This window comes from Coregonus lavaretus (genome assembly GCF_964263955.1).
Source record: "Coregonus lavaretus genome assembly, chromosome: 6".
Lineage (NCBI taxonomy): Eukaryota > Metazoa > Chordata > Actinopteri > Salmoniformes > Salmonidae > Coregonus > Coregonus lavaretus.
The window spans coordinates 5,595,291-5,618,153 of NC_139993.1; the positions used below are offsets into that span (position 1 = coordinate 5,595,291).

General features: G+C 44.8%; 1 protein-coding gene and 1 long non-coding RNA gene across 2 annotated transcripts in view; both read right to left on the reverse strand.

The window, feature by feature from the left end:
* Nucleotides 1-6,122, reverse strand: part of LOC311131276 (SEC14-like protein 1) — a 40,695-nt gene extending 34,573 nt beyond the window's left edge. The window contains exons 1-2 of the mRNA XM_084164162.1: nucleotides 5,851-6,122; nucleotides 2,396-2,485 (exon numbers count right to left, since the gene is read on the reverse strand). Of these exons, the coding sequence (XP_084020288.1) occupies nucleotides 2,396-2,458 (63 nt within the window). The 5' untranslated portion in view covers nucleotides 2,459-2,485; nucleotides 5,851-6,122. The remainder of the gene's footprint in view (nucleotides 1-2,395; nucleotides 2,486-5,850) is intronic.
* Nucleotides 6,123-7,970: 1,848 nt separating this feature from the next.
* On the reverse strand, nucleotides 7,971-15,633 carry LOC311130910. The gene is made up of 4 exons (XR_014613408.1): nucleotides 15,498-15,633; nucleotides 13,387-13,560; nucleotides 12,514-12,689; nucleotides 7,971-8,463 (listed from the first exon to the last, which is right to left on the reverse strand). It is a non-coding gene; the product is annotated as an uncharacterized lncRNA (long non-coding RNA).
* Nucleotides 15,634-22,863: the final 7,230 nt, after the last annotated feature.

The window sequence follows — 22,863 nt, forward strand, 5'->3', positions numbered from 1 at the left end:
TCGAAATGCAGTTACATTGGATTGAACTGAAACAATGCTTTGGCTGCATAAAAGCTGTGCAAATCTTCTAGAAATAGTTACAGGTCTTGAAGTTGGCCAACCTTGATTTGCCAATGAAAATTGAGTAACAACACCTATTAAGTAAACCAAAATGATGAAAACATATTGTCCTCCTCCTAGCTATGTACAACATGGTCATGAAGAAGTAACACTACTAAGTTACCACAGATAATTATTCTGATGATAATTCACCATAACACAGTTGAGTGTAGTGAACATGCGCCTCCCGGCCTGTAGTTCCTTTACTGTGGAGAGGCTGAATAAGCCAGTGTTTTTCCACTGAAGCGTTTATTTAGTGAAGCCTCTGTGACAGCCCTGCCTGACTGACCGTCCTGTCCTCTAGCTCTGGAGGCTGAGCAGAGAGAGAGAGAAAGAGAGAGAGAGAGAGAGAGAGAGAGAGAGAGAGAGAGAGAAAGAGAGAGAGAGAGAGAGAGCGAACGAGAGAGAGAGAGAGAGAGAAAGAGAGAGAGAGAGAGCGAACAGAGAGAGAGAGAGAGAGAGAGAGAGAGAGCGAGAGAGAGAGAGAGAGAGAGAGAGAGAGAACGAGAGAGAGAGCGAGAGAGAGCGAGAGAGAGAGAGAGAGAACGAGAGAGAGAGAGCGAGAGAGAGCGAGAGAGAGAGAGAGAGAGAGCGAACGAGAGAGAGAGAGCGAACGAGAGAGAGAGAGAGAGAGAGAGCGAACGAGAGAGAGAGAGAGAGAGAGAGAGAGAGAGAGAGAGAGAGAGAGAGAGCGAACGAGAGGGAAAGAAAAAGTGGACAGTGAGTGTTTACATGTACAGTAATAATTACATATTAAACTGATTATGGCAGTAATCGAACAGCAAACACCTTACTCTGCTTATCTTACAATCGGCAAAAGGCCAAAACCTATGTAAGCATACGCCGATTACGACACCTGGTTTTAAATTGGCGTTCCAGCTGTGCATTTGATCTGCGCATGGGCTAGCACCACCCGAGCGAGCCTCCCTCTTTAGCGCGAGTGAAGTGAGTTTGGAACAGCTGAATGTATGCAAAGTAGTTTTCAGAATTAAATATGCTTCCCACAAATAACATGGTCGCTGTGGTAGAACGTTTATTTTTATTGGCAATTTTCTGCATTTATCAGAGTGCCATCAGGTAGCCTGATTTCAGATGTGTCCATGTAAACAGGATTATTAGGGAAATTGTTATTCTTGCAAAGCTTGTAAACGTTTTAATCAAACTATTATATTAATCTGACTATGCACAATAATCACATTATTGTGTGCATGTAACCATACTCATTGAGGCAGAGAGAGTTGAAGAGAGAGATTGTGGTAGAGATAGAGGGAGAGAGAGACAGAGAGAGAGAGAGACAGACAGACCGAGACAGAGAGACAGACAGACAGCGAGAGAGACAGACAGCGACAGAGACAGGCAGAGAGAGAGAGACAGAGACAGAGACAGACAGCGAGAGAGAGAGACAGAGAGACAGAGAGAGAGAGACAGACACTCCGTCTATACTTCCAGTTTTTGTACTGCACACATCCTCTCATCGGATCATAGTGAGTGAGTACAAGTCAAGCATACTGTAGGAGCCAGAGTAGACACTCACTCACTCACCAAAAGCCTGCACAGGAGCTGCATTTTTTAACAGAGGAAACAGACCAGCAACCAACTCAGCAGTGGTACTTCTGTTCAACATAATAGTGCCCATCATTTGCTACTCAGATATTAAAAGGGTTGGTGTAGGGACATAGCTGGCAGCGGTTCCACAGCTGGCTGAACAGTGTTCAGGTTCTCAACAATGGCCTGAGATGGTGTGGAGGTTTGAGTTGTCTACATACTAGTTGTACTGGAAGTGATTTGTGCATCCTGGACTGGACTTGACTGGACAATTCTTGAGTGGTCTGCTTGGTACATTACACAAATGACCAGTCAAGACCAGTCGAATACAATCACAGTATTATGACCGCTAGTGCATGTTAGACCCAAGCAGCTAGATCGTACGCAACAGTGCAACACAACCACACATCATGTGGCACACATATTCAATATGAAGCCAAGGACAAGGTTGCCCTGATGTACTTTACCAACCATTCCCTCAAGGTGGTCTTGGAGACCCATTCATTACCATTACATAACCCAACCACTACTGCCTGTGTATTTGTTAGACCTAGGCTACATCTCATACAACCATTTTGTCAAGTTCAAGTCAATCATATGAAGGACAATGTTGCCCTAACTTCCTTACTAACCATTTCCTAGAAGTGGTCTTGGGGACCCATTTATTACCATTACATAACCACTACAGTACATATAATATTCATGTGAAGTGTCAATGGAGATCAAGAGTAGAGGGCAGAGTAACACTTACCTCCATCACCAGCTCAAAGGGCTGCTTGTACACCCTGATGGGTGACTGATACTTCTGCACCATGGTGGGAACGACTGTGGTGCCAACGACCTGAGAGAGAAAACAATCTGATATTAGAGCTTATATAACTATCATCACAGATTTGTCCCCATGTCTTGGTGTGAGAAGAGAATGGGCCAGAATGCATCAGATTGGGTGGATAACACACAAAGAAAATAGTGCTTGAGGTGGCAAAATGTCAGTATCGTTCTGGATGGCCCTGCAGGAGGCATTTGACATGTCATTAAGTAAGCTTTGTTTGTTTGTGTGTGTGTGTGTGTGTGTGTGTGTGTGTGTGTGTGTAGCAGCAGTTGGCGGGGAGCCCTGAGCACTAGGCTGTTGTCTGCAGTGATAGATTGCAGGAGGGCACTCTGCTCTGCCGTGGGTGAGGAAGCGCGTCTCATTGAGCTGATCAATGAATGCAGTGTTTTGCACCATACATCACACATTCAGGAACTGAACTGCATAGGGAACAGAGATTGGGATAGACATGGCCAAAAACTGGAAGGTCAGGGACTGCTAAATGCCAACTAGTCACTACTGCATGACTGATTAGTTATTTAGGTAGACCTACATTGATGCGTATGGGGGGGGGGGGGGGGGCGTGCTCTTTACCACATCGCTGTGTGCCTCTCAAATTTTGTAACAATGCGGAGGGCTCCGTATTGACATTATTGGTTGACGGTAGGTGGGGGCGGGAGGTCCTGTATATACCCAAATTCACTTCCTTCACAACAGCTCTGCGCTGCTCCGCGAGGAGCAAGAAGTATGAATGCCCTGACTTCTGCAGAGGCCGTATCACCGTAAATGCTGCACGGCCAATGCAGACGTCGGATTGACCATGTAACTCCTTTTAGTCTCTGCCTCCGCAATGGATTAGTTCACTGAGATGGGCGTGAATAAGACAGGTGTCACATGTGTCATAAAAAGGACATTATATATATTTGCTACTGCTCGACAAAAAAAAATATTGGTCGACCAACAGGCTATCGACCTGTCCTAGTCCAATGTTGATACAGTCCCAAAATGTTTTGCATCTCAGCAGTCTAGTTAAGACATTTTGCATCATCATGATGGTGTGGCAGGTGACACTTTGCTTCTTGAAAGTCCAATATATCTTGAAAACTTGACTGCTGACAAGCAAAATATTTTAGGACTGTATCAAATGTCTAAGGAACAAAATATATATATATATACACTTTTTTTTCTCTTTAATTACCTATAATGTAAATGTTGAAGTACCAGAGAGTCCACTGGAAATATGTGTTTGAAAAGTATATTGTTCCAAACAACAATAAGCTCAATCAAAAAAGGTACTTTTGAGATATTCATATTTGTTATGTTGAATAAATGAAGTGACATTTTTTATTTCAGAATCTAGACATACTCCATATTTGAGAGCACACTGAGGAGTACAATGACACCAAGATGGTGGCAATGTCCGAACACCCATACTAGCATACTACATACTTAAACTGAATGCGCTCCAACCCCAGCTGTAAATAACCTGGTTAATCTTATCAACCAGCTAATTATTAGAATCAGGTGCATTAGATTAGGGTTGGAATGACAATCTACATGATGGTAGCTCTCCAGGAACAGGGTTGAAGAGCCCTGATCTAGTAGAATCACTCATCATTTCTGACTCCAGCTGATAATCCGATAAATTGATGCGCCATACCAAAATAAACTAAACTAATGGTCGCAACGCAATCGCAACGCATTCGGAGTACTATTTTCAAAATGTCACATACTTTAACACTTTCTTTTTACGCATGCTATTTAGTACGCTAGTATGGGTATTAGGACACAACCGTTATCTGTATCTTGTATGGTTCACGGCTCATAGGGTCTTACAGGAGGAATGTAGGCCCTATTTACATTTGACATTTTAGTCATTTAGCAGACGCTCTTATCCAGAGCGATTTACAGTTAGTGAGTGCATACATTATTATGATTTTTTTTCATACTGGCCACCCCGTGGGAATCGAACCCACAACCCTTGGCGTTGCAAACGCCATGCTCTACCAACTGAGCTACACGGGAGTCTAAAAAGGGCCTAAATTGGCCACTTTCATCATGATTTTCTCAAATGGTTTGTGATACAAATGTAAAAAACATGTCTAACATTCTTCCTCCCAATGAAGTTTCTATGTGATAATTGCCAGATCAATCTGAGATACGTTAAATATTTCCGTCCTGGCGTGGAATCGCCCTGTTGTCTAATAGCTATTTGGTAAACCTGGGTTGTGTTTATTTGGGGCACAACGAGCGCTTCTTATTGGACACGTTCAGAATGTACTACCTCCCTGTTTCAGACCATTTTCTTATGCTTTGTGCATACTGAACACAATCTAGATGTACAAGATCTCAAAAACAAAAATCACATTGCGAAATGTTAGTGTTGCTGTAAACCTATTCCGACTCATGGACATGTAAAGACAGGCGGAGTACCTGCCCAGTCTTAGCGCACCTTACTTGTTCAGTGTTGTTGATTTATTTAACGTGCAGATACATGTTCCTGAGCAGTAAGTGTTGCCTGACCTTTTCAGCAGCTGTGCCGCAAGAAAGGGATATTGTGTGATAGGGGTGTTAACACATGCTACACAGCACTACTTCTGGTAGGTCTGGTCCAGGACGTTAGGTTCGGCTTGAGCCTCCTTCAACCTTTAAGAAGGCATACGCCGCACGTAACGCACTGGACCAGAGTTATACTTCTGAGGGATATGGAGTATTCAACTAAAACATCACACTAGCCTCGGTATCAGTCTGTTTCCCCCCCAAAAAATTGCCTGACAATTTTATAGGAGTTGGCAAGAGACCAGAAGACTGGTACCAAGGCTACATCTATGCTACTGTCTGTAAAAGCTAACCATCTTCTACTAAAGTGACAACTAGGCTAAGCCTTTCCATTTAGCCAACTATAGGGGTTATTTAGGCTACTTTAAACAGGTGAACAATTGTTACCGTCATGTTTTAAAGAGAGATGATACTTCTCTGTTGAACAAAATATGTAAGTCAAGGGGAAAAGAACAGGTGACATTTCAGAAACCAAACCACAATATTTACAGGTTCTTTGTTCACTGTTATCCATTACGCCATAGCGATGGCCAGCAGCACTGTAATCTACTGTACAAGCAAGCAGTGCCACTCAAACACTTACAGCTGAGCCCTTCAGAAATCAAGAACACTCACTCAGTGATGCTCAGTGAGTGACAATCTCTCGCGCACGCACACACACACACACACACACACACATGCAGCCTATATAGCTATAACATGTGAAGTCGTTAGAAGCCTAGTTTAGGCTACTTAGTCTACATTTTAGCTAAATTAGCTGGTCATCACAGTGCACAATCACTGCAACCAATACGAATTCACACAGATATAATTGAACAAATATAAATGACACTCACCAATTAATTAACAGAACTTCTTCAACAATTATCTGGTTCTTTCGATATATTTGGCTCGTACTGTTTAGTCTGGACAGGACACTCAAGTACCGTTATACTGTTAATCCATAGCCTTCTTCGGTTCCTTTTCGCCGGTCGGTGATGAACCAGTGCTGAACGTTAGCTAGCTGTTTTGCTAGCCAGTTAGCCATCGACCTGATAGCGACAACAACAGCATTTTAAAAAGGCATAGCTAGCTAACAACAGGTTCAGAATTGGGTTTTCACCGCGAAAAGATTCCAGATGCCGCTAGCGAGCGAAAGACAGCCAGCTGAAGGTTTGAGCCTTGAGGACAGGAGAGAATTAATGTATTTGAATGCTCGAGCTTTCTCATGGACAGTTACGCCCCTCCCCTTTGGTACCGACAGAGCGCAGCAGTGCCGCGGTGCGGTGTGCGGAGCGCTCATATAAAAAAAATCCACTGCTTCTCCATCCTTTTCATATGCGATTACAATAAAAAATCACTGAATATAAATCCGTTTCTAAATGTAGGCCTATCAGGGAAATAATAGTTGAGTGCTGGGACAGAATATTAGAGACAGATGAGCTGGCATATGGTGCTTGAAAATGAACTTTATTATGCTACCAGCTCAGCTGTCATAAGATTAATGTCAAATGTTTTTTTTTATACTGTGAAGAGAGACAGGGGATAAAGCTACATGATATGAGTAAAGCCATGTCATCTTCACTGCTCAGGGAACTGTGCACATGCAAATTTGACAAAAGTCTTTTTCATGACCATGCATCAATTCATATTGGACAATAGGCCCATGTGACATTTGTTAATTGGTCTCTTTCATCATACTTCCGTTTGCAAAATGACTAATTTACTGTATGTGGATCCCCTAAAATCCATACTACATCTATAAAATAATATTTGCCTAATTCTGCACTCAAATATAATCTAATCTTGCATAATTTATAAGAGGGATTTATCCATTTAAAATACAGCATGACATGGCATGCACTTCACAACTCATATGAACAGAACTCACGTCTCTAGAACCCATTTATTGGATTTCAGTTTAGTTCTGCTAAAGTCCATGTGCACCTGCCAGTCTTTCAAAAAAGTCTGTGGCATAAGTGAGTTGGCAGTGCAGTTGATCATAAGCATGAGTTGAAGGGTCCCCCAAAATGATTGGGTTATGGTTACTGTATAATATACAATTGCATGAGGAACATGTTCAGTAGACTGCATTGAGTCACCGTTGGGAATTCAATCACCAATGTACTATACAGCAAAATGAGTCATGGGATACAAAGAATGAAACATTTTATAAGATAGTTTCAGGATTTCCATCTAACCTGAAAATGCATGACATTTCTTTTAACTTGACTGAACTGATGACATTTTCAATACCAACCCCATTAGCCATGTAATAAGATCTGCTTCCACCGCTGGAATGCCTTTATCAATATTCCATTGATTCAATTTGGTTGTTGATTTGATACATTTAGGACATTATGGCACAGAGGGACTGTTGCATAAGGCATATCCTTGTGTCCTCAAAAAAATATGACATGTGTAATTTCACAACTACCCACTTCCCCTAGGGCAGGGCTTCCTGTTGGATAACCATTTGAGAATGCCAAATCCTAGCAGGGATATTAAGAGGTAAGAGTATTTTGCATTCAGCTGCAATATGGAATCATGCACATGTAGTTATCTGCACAGCGTTTGGATATTAGATCTAAGTAGAACAACTAAGATAATCCTCTTTAAGATCCACACAGGGCAATGTCAATCTTTCCTCTCCATTCTGGGCACATGTGCGTGTCAAACATAGGGATTTTAGGTCATATTTCATAACAGTGCCATCAATTACCTTCTGGGCATAAGCAGCCTTGGGACGAAGCTTATTCTTTGGGCCATGGAATTACACACACACCAAGTATGCAATACATTTAGTGCAGATGGATAGTGCTGATAGCATGGGAGGCAATTACATTTCAAGGCAAACTAGTAACATGACATCCATCCAGCCTCAAACCAAGGTCTACAATCAAACTACAGTAGGTGGTGCAAATGCCTTTATTTGGATTGTTTGCTGTATTAAAAATGAATAGATTGACATAGATAATGAATCTGTTTAGTTTTATTGATGAATCATGGCCAAATGTAAGGCCAAACTACGGTTCTGACATCATGCCACAGTTTACGCCACCAAGAGAACAGCATGTTCCAGAAATACATTATACAAATGTGATATGGTCTTGGCTGAGAGTCAAGTTGTTACAGAACCCTCTGCAAGGTCATTGCAATAACATTCTGTCATGAACACATTTTTCATGGTTGTAGCATTTGTTGCTTGCTACCTTCTCCTTGAGGAAGTTATTAATAACATACTTCACTGAATCTTTGACAATGGTTCTCCTGATGACAATACACCACTATAGAAAACATGTAATCTATTTCTATGAATATACATCTGTCAAAACATCAACGGTTAGTCCGATTCTGCTCCTTCACTCCATCAGGACAAGTCTTGGAACCAGGATGTGGTACGAAACCAAACGACGAGTCAGAACCCACTGGGCTGATGAGGGGCACAGCAGAGCACGGGGCATCACCTCCTTGGGGGTTCAAACAAACAGATGAGTTAGGAAACTTTATACCAGGGGTCTCCAACAGGTAGATCACGAGCTACCAGTAGCTCGCCAAGCAATTCTGAAAATACATGCCTTTTCTTTCTTTTTTTTACGTGTTCTAATCGCAAACTGTCATAAACAAAGCTTCCGGCCGCTTCCCAATCAACGCCACATTGACATGATCCCACACCTGGTTAGCAACCATTGGCTTAAAAAGCCAAACGTAACAATATCTGCCAATTAATTTCCAGCAATATTGCCCCAGTCTGTCTGTTTGGTGCGCGCATTTGTCTAGCACTCTGTATGTAGCCAGTTAGCGATGCTAATGTTTGCCGTCTTGTGGGTAGACAGACTTTCCCCAAAAACCTTCAATTAAAATGTTAACTGCAAAGTAGGCTTACCTGACAAAAATATATGATTATGTATAAATTGGGTGGCCATTGTTTTACAAACTGTGCTGCAGCAGGCATAACAGCAGAAACATCGCTAGACTGACATTCCTTTCTTGCTTAATGTGCAATTAAAGGAGAATTAAACTCCAATTGAAATGTGTTCGTTTTTTCCCCAGAACTCAATTTACCTGATGTGATTTAATCATTGACATGTACTCAGAACATAATTTTCACTGTTTCTCAATATATATTTGTAAAAGGCCTATTGAGAGTAACATTTTAATTCCAGAAAATAAATTTATGCGGCCCCCTTAGTTGTTTATTAAGCATAATTTTACCAGTTATATTGACCAAAGAAAAACTCTCATACACCAAGGACCCGGGGGAGAGGACAAGAATGTGCCCATTTGAAAGCTATAAAAAGAAATTAGTAGTTCGTGACACGTTACATACATACATACACACACTGCTCAAAAAAATTAAGGGAACACTTAAACAACACAATGTAACTCCAAGTCAATCACACTTCTGTGAAATCAAACTGTCCACTTAGGAAGCAACACTAATTCACACATTTCACATGCTGTTGTGCAAATGGAATAGACAACAGGTGGAAATTATAGGCAATTAGCAAGACACCCCCAAAAAAGGACTGGTTTTGCAGGTGGTGACCACAGACCACTTCTCAGTTCCTATGCTTCCTGGCTGATGTTTTGGTCACTTTTGAATGCTGGCGGTGCTTTCACTCTAGTGGTAGCATGAGAGTCTACAACCCACACAAGTGGCTCAGGTAGTGCAGCTCATCCAGGATGGCACATCAATGCGAGCTGTGGCAAGAAGGTTTGCTGTGTCTGTCAGCGTAGTGTCCAGAGCATGGAGGCGCTACCAGGAGACAGGCCAGCACATCAGGAGATGTGGAGGAGGCCGTAGGAGGGCAACAACCCAGCAGCAGGACCGCTACCTCCGCCTTTGTGCAAGGAGGAGCAGGAGGAGCACTGCCAGAGCCCTGCAAAATGACCTCCAGCAGGCCACAAATGTGCATGTGTCTGCTCAAACGGTCAGAAACAGACTCCATGAGGGTGGTATGAGGGCCTGACGTCCACAGGTGGGGGTTGTGCTTACAGCCCAACACCGTGCAGGACGTTTGGCATTTGCCAGAGAACACCAAGATTGGCAAATTCGCCACTGGCGCCCTGTGCTCTTCACAGATGAAAGCAGGTTCACACTGAGCACATGTGACAGACGTGACAGAGTCTGGAGATGCCGTGGAGAATGTTCTGCTGCCTGCAACATCCTCCAGCATGACCGGTTTGGCGGTGGGTCAGTCATGGTGTGGGGTGGCATTTCTTTGGGGGGCCGCATAGCCCTCCATGTGCTCGCCAGAGGTAGCCTGACTGCCATTAGGTACCGAGATGAGATCCTCAGACCCCTTGTGAGACCATATGCTGGTGCGGTTGGCCCTGGGTTCCTCCTAATGCAAGACAATGCTAGACCTCACGTGGCTGGAGTGTGTCAGCAGTTCCTGCAAGAGGAAGGCATTGATGCTATGGACTGGCCCGCCCGTTCCCCAGACCTGAATCCAATTGAGCACATCTGGGACATCATGTCTCGCTCCATCCACCAACGCCACGTTGCACCACAAACTGTCCAGGAGTTGGCGGATGCTTTAGTCCAGGTCTGGGAGGAGATCCCTCAGGAGACCATCCGCCACCTCATCAGGAGCATGCCCAGGCGTTGTAGGGAGGTCATACAGGCACGTGGAGGCCACACACACTACTGAGCCTCATTTTGACTTGTTTTAAGGACATTACATCAAAGTTGGATCAGCCTGTAGTGTGGTTTTCCACTTTAATTTTGAGGGTGACTCCAAATCCAGACTTCCAAGGGTTGATTAATTAGATTTCCATTGATAATTTTTGTGTGATTTTGTTGTCAGCACATTCAACTATGTAAAGAAAAAAGTATTTAATGAGATTATTTCATTCATTCAGATCTAGGATGTGTTATTTTAGTGTTCCCTTAATTTTTTTGAGCAGTATATATATATATATATATATATATATATATATATATATATATATATATATATATATATATATATATATATATATATATATATATATATATATATATATACACACACACAAGTTTCTTTTTAAGAAGCTCTCATGCTAGAAAAGGTTGGAGACTCCTACTTTATACCATTGCATTGTTAAATACTCGTTTTGGATTGAAGGGCATTCTGGAGCGTGCATTATTTCCCTATAACGCACAGTATATCAGCACGGTAGAAATCAATGGCTAGAGTTCATTCTTACATGTTCTATGTTTGAACTGCTTTTGAAAGCAAAAGTCTAATTGAAAACATTATTGGCATTGTTGAATTCGATTTTCATAATAGCAAGCTAGGACTGAGGGTTTGGTCAGAGATACTTTTGAGGAGATGGAGAAATTCCATTGGAATCGAATTAACACCCATTGTGTAAGTTGCCCACGTGTCGTCAATGGGCGGCGTGGTACATTCTGGGACAAGGAAAGCTCTCCTTCAAGGAGTGAATGGGAGTCAATTGGGCGCTAGCTCAAAAACCCAACATCAGCATGAATTTCATCAACAAGTGCAACATTACACATTTTTTCAGAGATAATGAACTTGTTCTCCGTAATATCATAAAGCTTTGGAATAGTGACATTACGTACTGTTGAGGAAAATGGGCAGGTTTCGCAACTTATACCCTGACTTTGAGAAGGGATTGCGTGACAATTAGCTTAGCAACCGCGTGACGCAGCATGACAACGTGAACGCGATTGGTCGACAACCTGCTGGGTGAGACGTTATACATTCCTCCACTACCCAATGGGAGTCCCATCTCTGGTTTGGTTAGCTAAACAAGCAAGTCTGTCTGGTTACCAAGTCAACTACTGTAGCTATCAATTAAACTTGCTAGCTACTTCAGTGGATGTTGAACACATTTCTACCGGTAAATGTGTTCAATTATAGCCATGGTACAAAAGGGATAACCAACGCAGGGTTTTATGTGTTTTCTGGGAAATAATGCAACTCCGTGGAAGGTTAGTTCCACTCCAATAGCGCGTCGTAGGACATGCCTTCCACGTCGTTCATAATTTTCCATAGAACGCATAGGCCCTCGATTATCCCTTATGTAATTGACAAATCTTTACACAAGATGTAGTGTTGAAAATGGTGGGTATAGCCTACAAAGCATGACACATGCAATGAGGAAATAGGCTAGGAGTTTCACAATACATCTACAGCATTTACCCACCATTAAATATAGAAGGAAGGGCTACATCTGTTTTCTAAATACATTTGTGTGCAGTATCATACAAGAGCATCAAACTGCTGTATACATGCTCACACCTGCAACTGCCAGGGCAGGCTTCACAGAACCCACTCTGTTATAGTATAGGTTCAACAAGGCACGCTGCAGCATACGGCCATGATGGCTACACTGCAGCACCTGCCCAAGACCAGATTAGCAAAAGTTGCATGCCCCAAATGGCACCCCACTCCCTATATAGTTCACCACTTCTGACCAGAACCATATGGGCCCTGGTCAAAAGCACTGCATTAAATAGGGAGTCATTTGGGACAAATACACTTTAAGCCATGTAGGCTACTTACCAGGTAGGCCAATTACAGCAGAGGTGAGAGGGATCCATGGATCTTGGCGCCACAGAAATAGAATCTATGTGATACTATTTATATGCTTTGCCCCTTCATTGTCATCATGCATCTCGTCTCAATGGCCCCCATCATGTGACTTCAAGGACATGGACTTGTTCAGATATCGTTCCCACCTGTAGTGGTTCAGGATTAGAGACAAGTGTTTTAGTAAAGCAGTTTATTGCTGAAATGATAAAACAGTTTCATATGTCAGACAGTTCAATTCATAAAAACAGAATATTTGATCTGTCCCTCATGACTATTGATCTTATCCTAGTATGCAATCACTGGAAGACGTGTATCATTACCACCAACAGGGAAATCTTTCTGGGCCTAGACTACTAGCTAACCCTGTATACTATTTTTGCTACAGTACCCCTTTGTCACTAAATGTAGCTAGCTGGTAAAAGCCCATCTAGTTTCAATTAATTGCAAAGATGTCTACAGCATTAGATTTCTTTCAACACTAAAATATATAGAAGGGACACAACTTCAGTTTTCTAAAGACAAAGTTTGTTTGCAGTATCATACATGAGCATCAAACTTCTGTATACATGCTCACACCTGCAACTGCCAGGGTAGGCTTCACAGAACCCACTCTGTTATAGTATAGGTTCAACAAGGCACGCTGCAGCATACAGCCATGATGGCTACACTGCAGCACCTGCCCAAGACCAGATTAGCTACACAGTGATTCACTAATGGCACCCTAGTACCTATATAGTGCACTACTTTGACCAGAGCCCTGGACAGAAGTAGTGCACTAAGTAGGGAATAGGGTGCCATTTGGGACAAACCCAGACTATAGGCCAAGCCATGTAGCCTACTTACCCAGTAGACCAATTACAGCAGAGGTAAGAGGGATCCATGGATCTTTGCACCACAGAAATTGAATCCATCATTTTTTCTATGCTTTGCCCCTTCATTGTCATCATGCATCTTGTCTCAATAGCCCCCATCATGAGGCTTCATCAAGGACATCTGACTCGATGAGATGCTGAACCACTACGGGTGGGAAACAGAAGATAAGTGTTTAGTAGAGTAGTTTGTTGAAATGATAAACATCTGTTTCATATGTCAGACATTTGATCAGTCCCTCATGAGTTTATTGATCTTATCCTAGTATGCCCTCTACTGGACAACGTTATCATTGGCACCAACAGGGAAATCTTTGTCACTAGACCACGTGTCAAACTCATTCCGTGGAGGGATGAGTGTCTGCAGGGTTTTGCTCCTCCCTTGATACGTTTGGAACTCCTGTCACCTGGTTGTCTAGGTCTTTATTGGACACAAATTGAAAGGAAATAAAAACCAGCATACATTCAGCCCTCCATGGAATGAGTTTGACGCCCCTGCACTAGACTACTAAACCTGTATACTCTTTTCTACAGTACCCCTTTGTCACTAAAGTTAAAGTGTAATTTAATTGTAAATACGTCTACAGCATTTGATTTATTTCAAGACCAAAATATATAGAAAGGTCACTTCTGTTTTCTAAAGACAAAGTTTGTCTGCAGTATCATACATGAGCATCAAACTGCTGTATACATGCTCACACCTGCAACTGCCAGGGCAGGCTTCACAGAACCCCCTGTTATAGTATAGGTCCAACAAGGCACACTGCAGCATACGGCCATGATGGCTACACTGCAGCACCTGCCCAAGACCAGATTAGCAAAAGTGTGCGTCCCAAATGGCACCCCATTCCCTATATAGTGCACTACTTTGGACAAGAGCCCTGGTCCAAAGTAGTGCACTAAATAGGGAATAGGGGGCCATTTGGGATGCAGACAGTCTATAGGCCAAGCCATATAGCCTACTTATCCAGTAGGCCAATTAGAGCAGAGCTGAGAGGGATCCATGGATCTTTGCACCACAGAAATAGAATCTGTGTCATTCTATTTCTATGTTTTGCACCTTTATTGTCAGCATGCATCTATTGACTTCCAAGGACATCCAACTCGTTGAGATATGTTTCCCACCTGTAGTGGTTCAGCATAGGAGATGAGTGTTTTAGTAGAGCAGTTTATTGTTGAGATGCTAAACATTGGTTTCAAATAAAAATATAAAATATTTTCTGTCCCGCATGAGTTTATTGATCTTATCCTAGTATGCCCTCCCTCTACTGGACAACATGTATCATTACCACCAACAGGGAAATCCTTCTGGCACTAGACTACTATCTAAACCTGTATACATTTTTCTATAGTACCCCTTTGCCACTAAAGTTAGCTAGCTTGCTAGTGAAAGCTAATATAGTTTAATTGAATTCTAAATACATCTAAAGAATGTTACATATATCAACACTAAAAAAATAGAGGGAAGGGACACAATTTGTTGTTTTCTAAAGACAAAAGTTTGTGTGCAGTATCATGTGAGCGTCAAACTGCTAGGCCAGGCTTCACAGAACCCACTTATAGTATACGGCAAAATAAAGGAACCAATTGAGTAAATGAAGGATTCAACGTAACGTTATATTGAAAGCTTCCACACAGGTGTGGTTTCTGAATTCATCAAGCAATTAACATCACATAACGCTTAGGGTCTTGTATAAAAATGCCAAGTAGCCAATTACTTTCACTGCATCTTTCAAAGAGGGGTCTCAAAAGAGTCACCAGATCTTAACACGCTGCAGCCTACGCCGACCATGATGGCTACACTGCAGCACATGCCCAAAACCAGATTAGCTACACAGCCAAATGGCACCCCATTCCCTAAAAGCCCTGGTCAAAATAGGGAATACGGTGCCATTTGGGACAGATGCAAATATTATAACAGTTACCAGAAACACGTTCGCTTTGTTACGAAATGTGACCCCGTCACCTAGCTAGTCTTGTTTGGCCTGGTTGGACGTTTAACAAACCCAGCACGCTGAAGTTCAACGAACATAGCTAGCTAATGTTAGCTTTTGGCCGGCAGGTTAGCAAGGAAACATTTCTTACCTTGTTCGTAAATGTGTTTCGGTCACTTCCATCCATGCGAATCGTCTCCTTTGCTCAATACATAACAAAATTAAACGTTTTAACAAAAGTTAAAAATGAGCTCTACTTAGCTAGCTTGCCACCCTCGGACAAGGACAAAAACACTTATTCTTTGGGATTGTGTTGGCGGATCGCACCCAATTTAAGGTGTATACACCGCCACCTACTGTATTGGAGTGAGGCCATTCACGGCCTACCTATACTGAACAAAAATATAAACGCAACATGTAAAGTGTTGGTCCCATGTTTCCTGATCTGAAATAAAAGATCTCCGAAATGTTCAATACGCACAAAAAGCTTATTTCTCTCACATTTTGTGCGCAAATGTATTTATATCCCTGTAAGTGAGCATTTCTCATTTGCCAAGACAATGCATCCACCCAACAGGTGTTTATATTTATTTTTATTTATTTCACCTTTATTTAACCAGGTAAGCCAGTTGAGAACAAGTTCTCATTTACAACTGAGACCTGGCCAAGTTAAAGCAAAGCAGTGCGATAAAAACAACAACAACACAGAGTAACATATGGGATAAACACAACGTACAGTCAATAACACAAACGAAAATATATATACAGTGTGTGCAAATATAGTAAGTTATGGATGTAAGGCAATAGATAGGCCATAGTGCAAAAATAATTACAATTTAGTATTAACACTGGAATGATAGATGTGCAGAAGATGATGTGCAAATAGAAATACTGGGGTGCAAATGAGCAAAATAAATAACAATATGGGGATGAGGTAGTTGGGTGAACAGGTGCAGTGATCGGTAAGCTGCTCTGACAACTGATGCTTAAAGTTAGTGAGGGAGATAAGAGTCTCCAGCTTCAGAGATTTTTGCAGTTTGTTCCAGTCATTGGCAGTAGAGAACTGGAAGGAATGGCGGCCAAAGGAGGTGTTGGCTTTGGGGATGACCAGTGAGATATACCTGCTGGAGCGCAGATTACGGGTGGGTGTTGCTATGGTGACCAATGAGCTAAAATAAGGCAGGGATTTGCCTAGCAGTGATTTATAGATGACCTGGAGCCAGTGGGTTTGGCGACGAATATGTAGTGAGGGCCAACGAGAGCGTACAGCGGATGGCACTGTGATAGACTACATCCAATTTGTTGAGTAGAGTGTTGGAGGCTATTTTGTAAATGACATCGCCGAAGTCAAGGATCAGTAGGATAGTCCATTTTACGAGGGCATGTTTGGCAGCATGAGTGAAGGAGGCTTTGTTGCGAAATAGGAAGCCGATTCTAGATTTAACTTTGGATTGGAGATGCTCAATGTGAGTCTGGAAGGAGAGTTTACGGTCTAACCAGACACCTAGGTATTTGTAGTTGTCCACATATTCTAAGTCAGACCCGCCAAGAGTAGTGATTCTAGTCGGGTGGGCGGGTGTAAGCAGCGTTCGATTGAAGAGCATGCATTTAGTTTTACTAGCGTTTAAGAGCAGTTGGAGGCTACAGAAGGAGTGTTGTATGGCATTGAAGCTCGTTTGGAGGTTTGTTAACAGTGTCCAATGAAGGGCCAGATGTATACAAAATGGTGTCGTCTGCGTAGAGGTGGATCTGAGAGTTACCAGCAGCAAGAGCGACATCATTGATATACACAGAGAATAGAGTCGGCCCGAGAATTGAACCCTGTGGCACCCCCATAGAGACTGCTAGAGGTCCAGACAACAGGCCTTCCGATTTGACACATTGAACTCTATCTGAGAAATAGTTGGTGAACCAGGCGAGGCAGTTATTTGAGAAACCAAGGCTATTTAGTCTGCCAATAAGAATGCGGTGATTGACGGAGTCGAAAGCCTTGGCCAGGTCAAGGAAGACGGCTGCACAGTACTGTCTTTTATCGATCACGGTTATAATATCATTTAGGACCTTGAGCGTGGCTGAGGTGCACCCATGAACAGCTCGGAAACCAGATTGCATGGCGGAGAAGGTGGCATATCAAGAAGCGGATTAAACAGCATGATTATTACACAGGTGCACCTTGTGCTGCGTACAATAAAAGGCCACTTACATTTGCAGTTTTGTCATACAACACAATGTCACAGATGTCTCAAGTTTTGAAGGAGCGGGCAATTGGCATGCTGATTACAGGAATGTCTACCAGAGCTGTTGCCAGAGAATTTCTCTACCATAAACCGTCTCCAATGTCTTTTTAGAGAATTTGTCAGTACGTCCAACTGGCCTCACAACTGCAGATCACGTGTAACCACGCCAGCCCAGGACCTCCACATCTGGCTTCTTCACCTGCGGGATTGTCTGAGACCAGCCACCCGGACAGCTGATGAAACTGAGGAGTATTTCTGTCTGTAATAAAGCCATTTTGTGAGGAAAAACTCATTCTGATTGGCTGGGCCTGGCTCCCCAGTGAGTGAGCCTGGCTCCCAAGTGGGTGGGCCTATGCCCTCCCAGGCCCACCCATGGCAGCGCCCCTGCCCAGCCATGTGAAATCCATAGATTAGGGTCTAATGAATTTATTTCAATTGACTGATTTTCTTATATGAAGTGTAACTCAGTAAAATCGTTGAAATTGTTGCATGTTAGGTTTATATTTTTGTTCAGTATACATTACATTCTTTGTGATAAGGTACTATACAATTGAGGAAAAGGAACAATTTCCCTGCCAACTATTAGCACTCTTAAAAAATAAAAAATAAAATAAAAATAACACCACCCCATTCCACTATTTACCCTATGTAATCATACTCCAGACCAACGGTCTGGGAGAACAGAACACCACCACTCAACACCCCCTGCAACAGTTCTACAGGTAAAACCTCGCAATCGCAAGTATTGCTCTGTCGCTGCCACCACAACCTTTATTTTCTGTGAATTTCGATCCATTTCTGCAGTACAATTAACAACCATAGCTATGAATGCCAAGAAACCTACCTTACTGAAGCACATATTCTTCCAATCACTCTCTGCTTACTCACAGAAATCCTCTCAGGATCGTTCACCCTGTACCCATTGTCCTCTGCCACTCACTTCACTGCTTCAGCATATGACACTTTCTGTACTACTCTGACCCTAGCAACCTCAACCTGACTTTCTCTCACCGGACACCTCCGATCTCCAGCCCCATGGGCACCCCCACAACTAACACACACAACTTTCTCCACCAAAACTACACATTCCTTCGTCTCATGCCCTCCTGCACACTTCTCACATCTAGGACTCTCCCTCCTATATACTGCTGCAACATGGCCAAAAACTTGACACCTAAAACACCGTAGAATAGTCTACTGAATGAATATAGCCTATTCAAGTCGCAGTTATAACGGCTTTTGCGCTGTGTCCTCCTGCATGTTGTTGGAAGACCAAAGCGAAAGTAATATGAAGATTGGGACACACAAGTGATGCTTCATGATACTCATAAATTGATTTAAAGTTAATATTTTTGTCCAATAAACAAATGACTTGCATGGATAAATGGTTTTATTTAGGAATTTTTGTTCGTTTGTAACAAATAGATGATATCTGATTCGAACTATATCCCAAAACTAGGCTGTGTGAAAATGCCAAGTTAGGGATCATCAACTAGATTCAACCGCATGCCGAATTTTTTATTTAGTGGATGGTCGGGAGAACGGAACATAATTACAAATAGTTTGTAGACTGCAAATTGACCGCAAGAAGTCCAAACATATTGTAATGACCCAGCTGGTTCATAAAGTAAAAGAGAGACGGGCACCAGGTGTACAGGCAGAACACAGGTTTATTCCTGAATGGGCTATTGTTCAGGCCACAGCCCACGCCGCTAAACCTCGAACATACACAATATAACATGTCAAGTCAAGGGTCCCAAAACAGAAGAGAAAGAGATGAGACCGTAACCCCTATTTAAGCATTCCAAAACCCCGCGGGATTACCCATCATACCCCCCCCCCCCCCCAACCTTTCCATCTGTCCTGGCATATTTAACCCCTGCTAGCACCCATGAGAACGATAACACACCCACGAACACAGAACACAATACCGGGTCGTTACATAGCCCCCCCCCCCCTTTCTAAACCCTATCCCCTAGGGTTACAAAACAAAATCCTTAAAACGACCCAGAAGTCGCATCAGTCTCTTGTGCCTCCCCTTGACTCTCACTGGTGGACCCCCAGAACAATCATCTGCCCCAATGTCATTTCCAGCGCCCTCTGAAGAGGCAGCCCCCGTTCCAGGCTCAGTTTGCGCTAGAGTCTCCTCGCTAGACTGTCCCCGTGTGCTCACATCAGAGTCCTCACTTCCATTCCCTACCGTTTTCCTCCCTCTGTAGGGCGCCAATCGGTCCCGGTGGACCACCACCTTCCTGCTCCGTGGGGGAACCTCCACCCGGTACGTCACCTCCCCCACTCTCTCTATCACCAGGCACGGCCCCACCCAGGCACTGTCCAGCTTTGGGCACCGCCACCTTCTTGCGCGTGGGGTTGTGAAGCCACATGCGTTCTCCCCCTAGCGTGTGAGTCATAGTGCCGCTTTTGGCGCATTCCTGCGTTCTCAAGTTGCTCTCTTGCGAAGGTGTGAGCCGCTTCTAACCGGTTCTGCAGACGACGAACATAGTTCGGGCCAGGCAAAACCCCGTCGTCGTTATCAGGAGGGTGGCCAAACGTCAGTTCGGCTGGGGTGCACAACTCACGACCTAACATTAGTAGCGCTGGGGAGCACGCTGTCGATTCTTGAACAGCCGACCTACATGCCATAAGAATAAACGGTAAGTGGGTGTCCCAATCTCTCTGGTGTTTTGAGGTAACGATAGCCAGCTGTTGTGCTAATGTTCTGTTAAATCTTTCACCAGCCCATCACTCTGGGGGTGAAGCGGAGTAGTGTGCGTCTTCTCCGCGCCTAACCGTCTACACAACTCTGAGAACACCCGTGACTCAAAGTTTCTCCCCTGGTCGCTGTGTATAGACTGTGGCACCCCAAACCGACTGATTATTCCCCCTACCAACGCATCAGCTACTGTTTCTGCCTCCTGGTCTGGGAGAGCGTAAGCCTCTGGCCACTTGGTGAAGTAGTCCATAGCAGTTAGAATCCACCTGTTACCGCTGTCTGTGGTTGGAAACGGTCCAACTATGTCTACCCCCAGTCTCTCCATGGGCTCCCCTACTGGGAATTGTTGTAGGAGGGCGTGTGACTGACCTGGAGGTCCTTTCTTAGCAGCACACTCGTCGCACTACCTGCAAAAGTCCTCCACATCCCTCCTGTGCCTGGCCCAATAGAAGCCTTTACGTACGCGCTTTAACGTTTTGGAGACCCCAAAATGCCCTGCGCCTACTCCCCCGTGAAGCTGCTGTAACACGCTTCCTTGCAGCCTTTTGGGAACCACTACCTGCCACGTAATTTCTCCAGTAGCTGGCTTTTTCCACCCCCTCTGGAGCACTCCCTCAGCCACTCTAAGGACTGAGAATTTAGCCCACAGTCTTTTGGTGACTGGTGATAGAGGGGCTACTTCCCCCCACGGCGGTCGTCTTCTCTCTTCCACCCACCCCAGCACAGGACGCAGCTCTGCGTCCTCCTCCTGGCGACGCCTCCACTCCCCGACGTCCACAGCCTCAAGCTCCCGGCACTCTGTCACCCTCAGCTGACTCACCGTGGCGGTGACTCCCTCCTCCATGCACAGTTCCCTCTCTCGCTCCACCCGTTTGGCGCAGTACCCACAGCCGTCCTCAGCACACGGGCGGCGGGACAAGGCGTCTGCATTGCTGTGGCGAAGGCCGGCCCTGTGCTCCACCTGGAAGTCGTAGGGTTGCAGCTCCTCCAACCAGTGGGACCATGGCCTATCTGATGGCTCAATGAAATCAGCCCGCAACATGTCAGCAATAGCTGTGGCTGCTGCTTCCCTCTTGGCAAGGGGAATGCGACGGGGCCGCATTTTAATGGGTTGGTTGTCCCCAGTGTCGATGTCGTGCTGAACCAGGTGCGTTTGCCCTACCTCATCTTCCCCCCAAGCGAAGCTATCTTTAAAGTCAAACAGCAGCTGCTTTAACTGTCTCTGTTGTCTCTCATCCAGACCTTGACAGTTTTTCAGCCACACAGCCTCAACGGCGTCGATAACTTCCTCCTTCCCCCCGTCGGGCTGATGGGATGAAGGAGCCAGTGTGTTTTGGGCTACTGGGCTGCCTGTGCTTGCACCATTATGGTGAGTGAAGGTCATTGCCGCCGGAGACAGCTGCTGGGATGGCACAACGACCAAGGGAGCAGCCGGGACGACCAGTGGAGTTTCGGCAAGCTTGGAGGAAGACGGAGGGACAGCCCTGCCCCCTGCTGGCCCTCCCGAAGGCGACATTCCCACTGTGGGCCCCCCCGACAGCCTCAAAATGCCCGAAGCTAAGTCCAACTGAGCCCCACAGTTTTTCAAAAAGTCCATTCCCAGTATACAGGGGTCCTGTACCACTGCTACCCACACCGGACACCCCACAGTTCTCCCCCCCACAGTCACAGACAACCGACACTTCCCTAACATGGGGGCTAGCTCCCCCGTGACAGTCCGTAGCTGGACAAGGGTCGGCTCCACCCGCACCCCAACAGGTAGTATGTCTGGTCTCACCAGGGTTACTGTAGAACCCGTGTCGACCAGGGCCAAACATTCCACCCCCTCTACCTTGACGATGACATTGCAGAAGTCCCCAATGGTGGTACGTCCCACCACAACTACCGGACTAGGAAACACGGTGGCAGCTACACCCTGGGGAAGCAGGTACCCACCCTCTTGCCTGCGCTGCTGGGTACCTCTTCTGCTTACTGTGGGTTCGGGGGCGGAGGGGTGGGCCCGCGCTGCCCCCTGCGCGAGAACCCGCTGTCGTTTCCCTGGTGACGGGAGAATCTGCCACACTCCCGCTGAATGTGGCCAGGCTGGCCACAACCCCAGCAGACAATGGGAGTTGAGCTGACACTGCGATGTTGTCTGGAGCCCCTCTCAATGACAAGCGAAGCGGTCTTGACTAACCCGCCCAACTCGTCGACCCACTCTGGTTTGGTGACCCCCGGCACCCCGGCCGCCGCTGCTCTCACCTCTGGTTGACTGGCAACCTCCACTCTCACTCCCTCACCCCAGATCAGCTCCCTCTTCCTGGCTATCTCCACTGCAGCCCGCAGAGATGCTGGGTCCGACATCTGAACATGCTTACCTAGTTCGGTGGGGGAGAGCGCTCTAATAAAACTGTCCCGTGCCAGCTCGTCTTGCACCCCAATCGGCATAGTTGCATAAGCCCACCTGGTCAGGCTCAGAATATCACTTGCCAACGCCTTTAATGATTCCCCCTGAAGTCTCTTTTTGTTACTCAGTTCAATCCGCAGCATGTTGGGCTGTGCATCGCTGCCGAAACGGCCCCCCAATG